This window comes from Pelophylax lessonae (genome assembly GCF_965119305.1).
Source record: "Pelophylax lessonae genome assembly, chromosome: 4".
Classification (NCBI taxonomy): Eukaryota; Metazoa; Chordata; class Amphibia; order Anura; family Ranidae; genus Pelophylax; species Pelophylax lessonae.
Window position 1 is genome coordinate 133,962,075 of NC_138771.1, and position 13,362 is coordinate 133,975,436.

At 49.4% G+C, this 13,362-nt stretch overlaps 1 protein-coding gene across 1 annotated transcript in view; it reads right to left on the minus strand.

Annotated features, from left to right (window-relative positions):
• Positions 1 to 13,362, minus strand: part of ARIH1 (ariadne RBR E3 ubiquitin protein ligase 1) — a 138,195-nt gene that overhangs the window by 44,709 nt on the left and 80,124 nt on the right. The window contains exon 7 of the mRNA XM_082256825.1: positions 3,544 to 3,650. Within this exon, the coding sequence (XP_082112951.1) occupies positions 3,544 to 3,650 (107 nt within the window). The remainder of the gene's footprint in view (positions 1 to 3,543; positions 3,651 to 13,362) is intronic.

The following is a 13,362-nucleotide window of genomic DNA, read 5'->3' on the forward strand; positions in this document are numbered from 1 at the left end:
GTGTAGGGTAAAAATAAATCCGCATGCAGAATATTCCAAAGAGGGGATTCTTTCCCGTGACACCAGGGGTATGTGAAGGAGGGGAACACCTCTGTGATTGGATATAGTAAGCAGCTTACCAGATTTCCGTGGCTGCTCAAATTAATGAGTCAGCCTCTCCCGGCTAATAATTAAACCAGTGTGGTCAGATGTTCCGTGGTTGCTTTTCCAAATCGAAAGAACCGCCTCTCGAGATGTGTGGTGGAATCGGTGTAATTAGGGGATATATAGGATTGGCACTCCTCAGTAAATTCCATCAGTCATAAATGAATATGTGGAGAAAAAAGCGAGGCCCATAGCGTAATCCCGTATAAACTTGTAACAATATTTATTAAAAAAAACATACTCACAATGTACCGAATAATGACAGGCATATCACAAGCTGAACATGGGCTGAAGGTGCGGCGTCCCGCAAAGGTCCCAGGCAGCAAACAGAAAAAAGCCGGCTACTTCCAGGGGGCGTGTGGACGTTGCGTCTGGAGTCGTCAACGTTTCGTCATCAAAAGACATCGTCTGGACACACCTTGCCTTCCTTCCTGGGAACTGTAAACAGGTTTGAGTAAAAAACCCTGAAAACGTTCCGAAGTCGGAACCAGGACAATACTGCCCCAAACAGACCCTGGAAGCGGTCCGGGGACAGGCACAAGTTGAAAGGAAAGAACCTTGCCGGGGTACAATAGCGAAACTCGATCTTGTAGCCGGACTAAGTGACTTTGTGGACCCAATTGTCTTGTACCAGGGAAGTCCATGGGTCCAGAAACCAGCCAAGACGTCCCCTCACCCCAGATACGGGTGAGGGTGCACCTTCATGCTAAGGGAGCCCTAACTCGTGGGTCTGGAGAAGCCCGCTCTCCACTTGCCAGACCAGGTTCATTTGGATACTCCATAGGAGGCCCTGAAAGGCTTTGAGCTTTGTAATAGTTTGTAATACCAGGGCAAGGGTGAATACTGGCTTCAGTGCTGAACCAGCCAGAGTGTACATATTGCGGGCCACAGCCTCCGCCTTCCTGTCAGCCGGATCCCTAAAGCCTGGGGACTCTTTAACCGGAATCATGGCTGCGTTGTTCAACCTGGAAACCGGACAGTCCACCACCGGTGGAACAGTCTACTTCTTAAGGGCGTTTTGGTCATCCCCACTCTTTAGCGACAATTCTGTCAAAATAGGCAGGGAAAGGCAACACCTTTGCTGCTCTTAATGGCTTGTGAGTGCCAAAGGGAACTTGCGCCTCTGTCGCAGCTGCATCCTCCATCTTTAAGGTCTCACGCACAGATACAATCAGTGCTTCCACCAGCACCTTTTCAAGCGCGGTTGCAGGAATCGTCCTTACTATCTGAGGATTCCAGGCACGTGGTCGAAGACCCAACAGGGTGACCCACGCCCGCGGCGGCCGAATCAGATTCATAATCTGATGAGACAGATGAGGCAGCGGGCACTTTATGCTAGCCTGACGTCCGAAAGCCACCTCGACCCGGGACACAAAGGACTCCAGGACCGCAGTCAGTGCATCGATGGATGGTTGGGACCCGGAGGGTCCCGCAGCCTCACAGGGGCTCAGGTGGGGAGATGTACTCCAGATAACTCCATGAGTCACCAGGGGGACCCCACAAAAATTGTAAAACACTGCAAAGGGACAACCCCCACAGCGCTGGCAGCACCATCTGGTCGCCAGGCACAAAGCACCAAGCGATCCTCAGCAGAGAGGGAGAGGACCCCACCAGACTCACCAGCCAGCAGAAACAGGCACCTGCAGCCATCAGGATAATCTGTACTTCACGCGCGGCGATCAAGAAGTGAAAAGATCCAGCACCAGGGGATGAGGAGGGGCTCCCACCGCCGAAATCACTACCCTCTATGGCAAACCACCGCAAAATGGCCGCTGGACTACACAAGCTACAAGAAAATGGCGGCTTCAGGCAGGACGGGGGGGCCCTGGCAGGAGTCCCCACCAGGTATAACTCACCCCCCCCTCGCACAGCCGATCGTCCGGTCACCAGCGCTGCACCCCTCCCCCCAATCGCCAGCATAGTGCCCTGCCCCCACCCCAGGAGGTGGACTAGACCACCCACACAGCCCCAGCATAAGTGGAGGGGGTTGGGGGGGCAGATTAATGGGGGTGCCTGATGGGAAAGAGCGGAAGCCGGGAGTCAGACCATTCCAAAAAGGGGCCCATGTCCACCCCAAAACCCTCCAGGGGGAGAGGGGGGGGGGGACAGCTACTCCCCATAGAGAGCCTCCTCTCCATTGAAATGGGGGAACTGTTGGCCAGGAAGAATGCTGCGACTCCGGCCAAATGCCGGTCTTATTCGACCACGCTAGGCTTTTAAATTGCAGGCCACCCCCATCCGGTGGGGCTGTCACGGCCGATCTAGCGCAGAGCTGAGGTCTGCGTGTGCTTGCTGGCCAGACTGGGTTGACCACTGGATCTAGATTTTTCCAGCCTGTCGCCCAGTCTGGCAGTTGATTGTAGATCTCACAGGAAAAAAAAAAAAAAAAAACAGGAGAAAAATTTATATCTAAAAAGAGAAAATAGCCAGGACCAGAGATCCCAACAAGATACTAGGTCCTTACTCCTGACTAGGCAGAAAAAAAACTAAGTACCTATAGCAGAGAGGGGGTATACCCCCTGGGACTGCCCATAGGCATAGCCAGACTTTGTTTCTGCCTAGTGTCCTACTTCTATAGGGGGCAGTATAACCCAATGGTTAAGACGATCAGGAGCTGTGTCCGTCAATGAACGAAAGAGAAAAACTTTAACTGTTTGATCTCGTCATAAATTCAGAGCCATTTTAAGTTTTCTGCACACTCCCAATTCTGATCATGGACTACAAAATAATTGGCCTTTGAGAGGGAATGGTTGAATTGTTTTAGCAAGACAATGGCAGAGTCAAAAAAAAAAAAGCTGTGTGTTAATGCATTTCTGGAAGATCAACAGGTATTTTTCTATACCTGCATGTTTTTTTAACTCCTTTGCTGCTGCCAAATAAGGATTAGGGCAGCTACAAAGCTGCTTGATCACATCTACATGCTGCAGAAGTTGCCAATCCCCCCTCTCCACGTGTCCTGGGTTCACCTGCTTCTACTGGGTGTCTGGAAGCACCCATAGAGTGGACGGAGCGTGGCAGGAGATGAGCGAACATCCGTTGCTGCCTCCGGGTATTACTGCAACCAGGATAACCGGTATTCCATCCCACAATCTATCTGTGCCCAGTCTATTCACAGTAAACTTGCTGTAGGATTCCACGAGAGGATCTTTTTACCAGTGTGAATAAGGCCGTATAGAGAATCCATCACCAGTGTAAAGGGACAGACATTGGGAAATGTTAATGTATTGTAGAGGTGTACTGGATAATTTTGTTTTTGAAAATTTGCCTTCATTAGACTTCTTTGGAAACATTCCTTGTAGCACTGTAATTTGCATATTTTTCTTTTTCACTCATGTTTGCTTTCACACTACAAATACATTAGATATAAATAATACCTATACTCTCGCGCAAGTAACTCACCAGAACTGACGGCCACATTTGCAACGTACGGGTTTGGCGTCAGGATATTGAACTTTAACAACGTGATGGCAGTCTGGAGCAGGACACCACTTTAAAAGTCTATTACACTGCAGGGTACAAAAACAGGGAATAATGAAATGGAAATGTTCACATGCTCAATATATCACACGAAAAAAAAAAACACACTCCCAAGGGGACATTAAGTCTTTAGGTTAATACCAATGTAGCTGCAATCTGAAGTTTAACCTATTTATATATTGCCATTCCTGGTTCCTCTTTTTCTTCCTCATCAATATGCTGTTATGATTTTTTCCAAATAAATCTTGTCTTTTTTTCATTGCATAACTTATTTTAGAACCAGTGACATCACTGGGTCTATGTATTTCTCTATGCAATGCAGACACGATATAGCTGGTGGCAGGAGTTGAAAGTCCACTGTACATCTCCTGAAAACATCACAGCACCCTGTGCCTCAGTATTGGTTTCTTGAATAGAACTTCACCCGTTATCAGATCACCAGCTTTGACATAAGGATCAAATCATTGCCTCTGCTCAAAAAGCTGACTACACAGAGACAGGGAATTGCGAGTCAGTAATGGCTAAAAGATCAACTGCAGCGAGGCTACTTTAAACTGGTCTCCAGCCCTTTGCTTACTATTCTGTGAACGGCTTTCACAGTTCAAGTTCTCATTAAAAGTATTTTTTGTCACCACATTCCATGTGTGGTGGCAGTGCCCCAAGGTGAGACGATATTTGATACGGGTGTACAATTTTATTTATGCCTTGACCCAGGTGAACTTGCAGAAATCTCAGAGACATGCGTTATTGGGGAATATGGTGGTAGATGCCCCTAAGGGGGCCAAATTACTAATTAGATTTAGATTTGTGGTGGCCAGGTTAGTGATTGCACTGTCATGGAAGTCAGCAACTATACCCTTCGACTTACTAAAGGCAAAATTGTCTTGGTTAATGATCAATGAGCACCTTTCGGCCATACTCAATGATAAAATGCAACTTTTTGAAAAGGTCTGGAATCCGTGGCTTAGATATTTAGAGGGGGACCCCCGAGCTGGATAGTTGTAGACGGTAGTGGACTGCATAGGTTATTCTGTAAAAGCCGCATTGGAATTGCTGCATAATCAACACCAAGAGCTTGTCGCTCATGGTCCTGAGGTGCTCTTCTTTCCTCTCCTATTCTCCATCTTTACTACTCCCCTCTGCTTACTGTCTATCCTTTCTTCTCTTTCTCTCTGAGGTGAATATCCCCACCCGTCCCTTTGTGACTCCTTTGGGTTTCCATATACCCACATGGACCCTGCATATGGCGGAGCCCTGCAACAAATGGGCCGGGACTCAATGAGAGTCCAAGTTGTGATATTTACTGATTTTATCTGCGATTAAGGCCCGCTCCACCCCACTTCTGTATGCCCCTTCACGGGTACTGAAGGTAATCAGTTTTATTGTTATGGTTCATAAACTCTTCCGTGTGTCTCATACAACCCCAACAGTCAAGGACCCGCAAAAAACCAGGGTCCCCTCAAAGTACTGCCGCACAGAGAACTTTGCGGCCAAAAGGAGGCATCAGCTGACGCCAGAACATAAAGTCTATAGAATTTGGAAAAGGTGTGCACAGACGACCAGGTCGCAGCCTTGCACATCTGGGCCACCGAAGCCTGATGCCGGAAGGCCCATGACGCACTCACCGCTCTGGTAGAGTGCGCCTTGACAGGGAAGGGCGGTACCCGTTCCTTAATCGAATAGGCCTGTACAATCGTCTGTCTGATCCATGCTGAAATGGTCGCCGCAGACGCAGCCATGCCCTTCCGAGGTCCCTCAGGAAGCACAAAAAGAGGATCCGACTTCCGAAAGGATTCCGTGGACGACAGGTAAACCCTGATCGCCCTGACAACATCCAAGGAATGTAAGGCAAACTCCCTAGGATGTTTAGGATTCGCACAAAGTGAAGGCAAAACAATGTCCTCATTAAGATGAAAATCAGAAACCACCTTTGGAAGGAAGGACTGGTTAGGTCGTAGGACCACCTTATCCCTATGAACCACCAGGTAAGGGGAGCGGCAAGACAAGGCCGCCAACTCCGACACTCTGCGGGCAGAAGTGATCGCCACCAGAAAAGCAACCTTTTTTGACAGCAGAGGCAAAGAAATTTCCCTGATGTTTTCAAAGGGAGGACATTGCAGAACGGACAGAACCAAGTTCAAGTCCCAAGGAGGTAGAGGCGCCCGCCTAGGAGGGGCCAAATGACTTACACATTGAACAAAGGTGCGGATCAAAGAGTTAGACGCCAGGGGGCGCTGGAAGAGGACGGCCAGTGCTGACAACTGGCCCTTAATCGTGGTCAACGCGAGGCGCTGGTCCACATCAGTTTGCAGGAAAGCTAACACCCTCGCCACCGAGTTGGAACGAGGAGGGAAGCCCCTGGATTCACACCAGGCAAAATAAGCCTTCCAGGTACGGTAATAGATCTTACCAGACGAGGCTTTCCTAGCCTTGAGCAAAGTAGGAATGACTTCAGATGAGAGACCCGTCTCTCAGGACCTGGCTTTCAACAGCCACGCCGTTAAAGCCAGCGACTGTAAAGCAGGATGAAAGATCGGTCCATGAGACAGTAGATTGTCTCGCAACGGTAGCCGCCATGGAGGCTCGACGGCCAGTTGAATGATGTCCGCGTACCAGGACCGGCGCGGCCAGTCTGGGGCCACCAGAATCACTAACTTCGAGATCAACCTGCGAAGGAACCTGGACAACTGAATCGGGGGAAAGGCATATATCAGACGATACCGCTGCCAAGGCACCACCAGCGCAACCGAGGCGTCTGCCAGAGGATCGCACGTTTTTGCCACAAACTTTCCACCTTGTTGTTTAGCTGGGACGCGAACAGATCCACATCCGGGGATCCCCATTTCGCACACAGCATCTGAAACACCTCCGGGTGCAGGGACCATTCCCCCTGGTCCAGGGTCTGGCGGCTCAGATAATCGGCCTGCCAATTCTACACACCCGGAATGTGAACTGCCGAAATCGCTGAGACGAGAGTCTCGGCCCAAGACAGAATACTGGTCACTTCCTGGGCCGCCCGGGCACTCCTGGTGCCCCCTTGGTGATTGATGTAAGCCACCGCAGTGGCATTGTCTGTCTGCACCCGTTTATTGGTAGGGAGGATTCCTCCTCCGACCAAGTGCCCTGGGCAGACAGAGTGCCCAGAACGCCACCTCAGCCCGACAGGCTGGCATCCGTGGTAATCACCATCCACAGCAAAGGCCAGAAGGATTTTCCCTCCGCTACGGCCGGAGACTGGAGCCACCACAGAAGATCCACTCTGGTTTGGCGACTCAGACACCCTCCGGTCCAAGGACTGAGGGAGTCTGTCCCATCTGGCCAGTATCTCCGCCTGGGAGAGACCGCGTGTGAAACTGTGCAAACGGTATCGCCTCGAAAGCTGACACCACCATCAACCCTAGGAACCACATACAGGTCCTGAGTGACGAGGACTCGTTGTCCCTGAGGGACCTGACCTCGTCCTGCAGGGTCCAGAACGTGTCCTCCAGTAGACAAAACACCTTCGCTTGGGCAGAGTTCAGGACCATCCCAAAATATGGGAGACGAACCGAAGGAGACAAAGTCGACTTCGGAACGTTGATGGTGCAGCCGAACTCCTGGAGTGTCTGAACCGTCGTGGACAGATCGCGCAGCAGGCTCTGACTGGCACTCGACCTTAACAGGAGATCATCCAGATATCCCAAAATCGCGATGCCCTGAGCCCGTAACAGGCCCAGAATAGGAGCCAGTACTTTGGTAAACACCCTTGGAGCCGAGGCGAGACCGAAAGGTAACGCCACAAACTTATAGTGTTCCTCCGCGATAGCGAATAGGAGGTACCTCTGATGACCCTCAAATATGGGGATGTGCAAATATGCATCCTTCAGGTCGATAGAAGCCAAGAAATCTCCCGGACTCAAGGAAGCCACCACCGAGCGGAGTGATTCCATGCGGAGTTTCTGAACGCGCTCAAAGCGTTTGAGAGCTTTCAAGTCCAGAATCAGACGCACCTTGCCCTCCTTTCTGGGCACAGTGAACAGATTGGAGTAAAACCCCCGAAATCGGTCCCGATGTGGCACCGGGACGATTACCCCCTGGGTGAGGAGATCCTGCACCACCCGATGAAGATCTTGCAACCGATCTGGGCTCAAATGAAGATTTGAGGGAAAGAATCTGTCCGCTGGTCGCGAAAGGAATTCGATCTTGTAACCGGATCTAATGATTTCCTGAACCCACCTGTCCGAATTCCGGAGCAACCAAGGTTCGGGAAAACCGTGCAGACATCCCCCCCACCCCTGGAACGGGCGAGGGCGCCCCTTCAGGCACTGGCGGACTGGGCCGCTGCACCAGCCTGGGTGGCATTAGGCTTGCCCGCCCAGGGCTTTCTCTGGCCACCATGGCCCTTGAAGGGTTTCCCCTTGTCTTGTGCTTGGAAGGCACGAAAGGGCCCCTGATTTGGTTTAAAGGAAGGGCCCCGCTTACCGCGGAAGAACTTACCCCTAGGATTCTGGGGCAGCAGAGTGTTCTTGCCCCCAGTGACTCTAACCAATTCGTCCAGGGATTCCCCAAAAAGACGAATCCCCGTATGAGGGATGTCGGACACCGTCTTCCTAGAAGTCTGGTCAGCCGACCAGCTCTTTAGCCAAATCAAGCGACGGTTAAGGACCGCGACACCAGACAGGCACGCTGCTAACGGGGCCTCATCCAAGGCCACGTCACACAGATACATAACCGCTTGATCAATCTGGTCCACCATCTCCAAAGTAGTAGGGGGAGCAGAATCAGCCACGAGAGTGCGCCTAAGCACCTTGGTCCAATCTGCCACCGCTTGAGACACCATGACGGAGGCAAAAATAGGTTTCAGCATAGAACCCGCCACCATATAAGCATATCCTATCCGTAGGGTCCCTAAACACCGGAGAATCCTCGGTGGGTACCAGAGTGGACTTGTTCAATCTGGACACAGTGTGATCCACTTTAGGGGCCACAGACCAGCGCAAATCCGTAGGAGACGCAAAGGGGTAACGGAGTTGAAAACCGTTTAGGCACCAAAAAATTGCGCTTCAAATTGCGCCATTGTTCATTCACAGTTTCGAGAAACTCAGCGGGGCAAGGAAACACCTGCGCCGCCTTTTGGGATCTGCGGGTAACAAAGGAGGACCTCCTGCCCAGGGGATTGGGCTCATCCTCTAAATGTAGTGCATCTTTCACGGCAGTAATCAGCGCAGCCATAGCAGCGCGCTCCCCGGCCATCCCAGGGGGTGAATCACTCCCCTCCTCATCCTCCGCCTCCCCTTCAGACTGGGAGGAAGGAGACCCTTCAAGGGGCACACTATCTACGGCAACCATGTCAGACTAAAGCCCCGTACACACGTACCGATCGTCGTCATACAAACGTTCGTCTTTTCTTCCCGGGATGTCGATGTCTGTTGAAAAGTGCAAAGACAGCACAAGAATGTTGTCCGCCGACTTCAGCTGACTGCAGAAGTGATGTCATGTAATGGTTAACTTTCCCTGCGTTTTTTCTTTTCTGAGCATGCCCAGTCTTGCAAATCTGCGGTCTGTCGGCAGAATTCTGTACTGACTGGCGAACAATCGTCCGTTCTGGTGTCGGCATACAAAAATTTTCATGTTTGCAAGAAAGACTCTTGTCCGCAGAATGTGCGCAGACAGCTGTCGGAGGCACCATACTAACAAGCGTACAATCGGCAGATCTTTCGTCCGCCGACGTTTGTATGACGACAACCGGTACGTGTGTACGGGGCTTTAGAATCAGAAGAGTGAGAAAACAGCCTTTTCCTAGAATCCTGTTCAGCCATCAAAAGATCCACTTTGGACGCAAAAGTCGCAAGTGCAGCAGTAAGTGTAGAAGATTCAGAGGAGCCTGAATCATCCACCAAAGCTGGGGGAAATTTGCTGTCCTGGGACTAAGAAAAAATTTTATATGGTGCTGGCCCTTTAAGTCGCACAGTGATCCCACCGCAGTACACCGCTATCAAGGACTAACACTGAAAAACCCCTCAGGCAGGAATAAAACAGCAAAGACAGACCCCACAAGTGTTACCACGCTTGTCTGACGATTTCCTCTGTATGAGAAAGGAAGTGATGTCACACCACAGGAGGCTGAACTGGATTCAGGCTAAGGGAAAATGGTTGCCCATAGAAAGCAATGGGAGGCTCCGGGAAAATGGCCGCCGACATGTGCACAGCCGAAAACACATTGCCACACACAAGATGGCGCCGGAAGGCGCCAAAACTCACTACATACATCGCTGCAGAAGTGCCCAAAGTGAAGCCAAGCAGCTGCCCACACCAAAAATGGCGGACCCGCTGTCTTTAACCCCGCAGCGGCGGCCGCCGTACATGTCTGCACCCAAACACACACAAAAATAGTGTCACTCAGGATAGGGACCCCCACAACCCCCCTATAGCGTCCCAGACGCGATAGAGCCCCCGCAGGGACCGGGAGTAAGGAAGCCCCGAACGCACAGACATGAGGGGATACCACAGACACAGCAGACTGCCATCCCCAGACAGAGGCCCCACACAGAATGTACTTACCGTACCCGATGGTGTGGGCGCCTCTCATCGACGGGAAGCCTCCCACCCAAGGCGGTGGGGGTGCCATCAGCCAAAAACGCAGGACACTAGTAACACACGAAACCAAGGTTGAGACGTCCAAGCGAGGTGGCCACCTCGCGGGATTTCATCCCTGAGGACAGGGACAGGTCGTTTGCGAGGCAGGGCGTACACATAGCCTGCTAAACGCTCAATGGCGGGCTGGGATTCCATAAGGCCCTCTGTCCTGGATCACCAGGACGACCAGTGCGACTCCCAGCTCCGCAACACCGTCATCCGAAGATCCGACTAACTAAACGCTGACAAATAAACAGCTAGTAGTGCAAAGAAAACACATTTGCAGACAAAATCATAAAATAGAAGAAAAGGCTGAGACCGTAGCCCCAGCACAGGGAAGCCTATCTTACTCCTTAACTAGGCAGAAGACAAACTGAGTTGGGATGGCTGATAATGGGGGTATTGGACCAGTGGGACAGCCCCCATAGGTGTGTCTATGTAAATTACTGTTTTTAACAAGTCTTATGCCTAGCTTGCTACTATGGATAAGAGGTCAATACCCATTGGTGAAGACTGAATGAGTGGGCGGCGACTGTCAGAGGACGTAAGAGAAAAGTATTTTTTGTGTTTTTAAAGATATTTAAGACCAATTTTTTTTGAAAAGTATAACTGCGACTAGTTGGGTGTTTTTTGCTACTGGAGGCATATTGCCAAATCCCAAAAAAGTGAAATCGAAAAAAGAGAAAGCTTTACAGGGATTTTTTTTTTAGGCATAGGCCAACCAAGTATTACTGGAAAATGTGAAAAATATACAAAATCAATCGTTTTCTTTAAGAATATAACAAAATGGTGAATCATATCACCATACTCATAAAAACAAAGGTATAATTAATTAAAGACACAGTAACATACATTTTATACAAGAAATGCTCATGATCTGGCACAAAAAGTTGGCCTCCTACAATAAGAGGCCAAATAAGGTCATCGTTCACAGAAGCATCCCAACATGTTTCGAAATCTGATATAATTTCTTCTTCAGGGGAAGAGAAGAGCACAGTTTAATTTTAGTATATGTCAGTTAGTATATGTCAGTTAACCACTTAAGGACCAGCCCACGTACATATACTGCGGCAGGGCTGCCCTTAAGCGCAAAATCCCTGTGCCTGCGTGGGTTTCCTCCGGGTACTCCGGTTTCCTCCCACACTCCAAAGACATGCTGGTAGGTTAATTGGATCCTGTAAAAAATTGGCCCTACTATGCATGTACGAATGTGAGTTAGGGACCTTAGATTGTACGCTACTTGAGGGCAGGGACTGATGTGAATGTGTAATGTATATGTAAAGCGCTGAGTAAATTGACAGCGCTATACAAGTACCTGAAATAAAATAATAAATAAAATCACGTACATATACGTGACTTTGTTTTAGGGCCCTGGGGCGGGTGCGCCGCCGAAGCCGCATTCCTGCTGTGATTAGACGCTGCGGGAGCCAGTCTGCCGCTGGCCACCTGCGATTGTGATTACATAGGCTGTTTGCCTATGTAATCAAGGCAGAAGGATGTTCTGTCAGACAGGAAGGGAAAGATTGTGTGTTCCTACTTATCAGGAACACAGATCTCTCTTCCTGCAGTCAGTCCAGTCCCCCTACAGTTAGTAGGCATCCCCTAGGAGCACACTTAACCCCTTGATCGCCCCTGATGTTAACCCCTTCCCTGCCAGTGTCATTTATACGGTAACAGTGCATATTTAGCACTGATTACTGTATTAGTGTCACTGGTCCCCAAAAATGTACTTGGGTGTCAGATTTGTCTACTGCAATATCAATATAAAAAAAAAAAAAAAAATGCTGATCGCCGCCATTACTAATAAAAACAATGAAGTCCAAAAATCTATCCCATAGTTTGTAAATGCTATAACTTTTGCGCAACCCAATATATGCTCTTGGGTTTTTTAACAAAATAATGAAGCAAAACACAAATCGGCCTAAACTGAAAGAAATTTGATTTTAGTTGCTTTACATGATGTGTTTTATAGCAGAAAGCAAAAAATATTGTTTTTTTCTTCAAAATTGTCAGTCTTTTTTTTTTTTTTTTTGTGCTATAAACAAAAAACGCAGAGATGATCAAATCCCACCAAAAGAGCTCATCTGTGAGAAAAAAAGGACATCAATTTTATTTGGGTACAGCATCGCACGACCGCGCAATTGTCAGTTAAAGCAAAGCAGTGGGGTATCGCAAAAAAATGGCCTGGTCATTAAGGGGGGGGGGGGGGGGTAAAACCTTCCGGGGCTGATGTGGTTAAAGTGATAGCCTAGACCTCCTGGATAAGCCCCTCCCAGGGAAGAAGTGGCCCAAAAGTTAGAGTATGCTGTAGAATAATCAACATATGGAATAGCAAGGCACAAAAAGGTTTAGATGTTTTTCAATGGTCAGAATGGCGTCAGAAATGACTGCTCACAAGGATCGTAAAAAAGAAGAGCCATCATGTATGACCAAGCCAGCAATAGCATAGTGTCTGAATACAATAGAGGCAACAAGGACTTTGTTTTAATACTTGGTTGGCCTACGCCTAAAAAATCCCTGTTGGGCTTTTTTTCCTTTTTAACCACTTGCCGACTGCCTAATGACGATTTACGTCGGCAGTCAGCCCCTCACAAGCAAAGTGACGTAGATCTACGTCGCTAGCCTGTGAAGGTCTAGGGAGCGAGTGAGCGCTTCCGCGTGGTCACGGACCCCCCCGCGCGTGTGACCGGCGGACCCGATGTCTGCCGGTCACTCTGCGATCGCCGCTGCAGAGGGAGAAAGTCAGGCGGCTAGTGTAAACAAGCCGCCTGTCATTCTCCCCTGTGTAGAAACAATCACACGGTTCTACTATGTAGGACCGTTGATCATTGTTCCTACAGCCCAAGCCACAGCCAATCACAGTTAGAATCACGCCCCTAGGGACACACACACAGCCCCTCCCTCTCAAAAAAGTTAACCCCTTCACTGCCAGTGTAATTTTACAGTAACAGTGCATATGTATAGCACGGATTACTGTAGAAATGTCACTGGTAACCCCAAAAGTGTCAGAAATGTCAGTCAAGGGTCCGATCTGTCGCAGTCCCGCAAAAAAAAAAAAAAAAAAAAAATCGCAGATCGCCGCCATTATGCGTTAAAAAAAAAAAACAACAAAAATCTTTCCCTTTG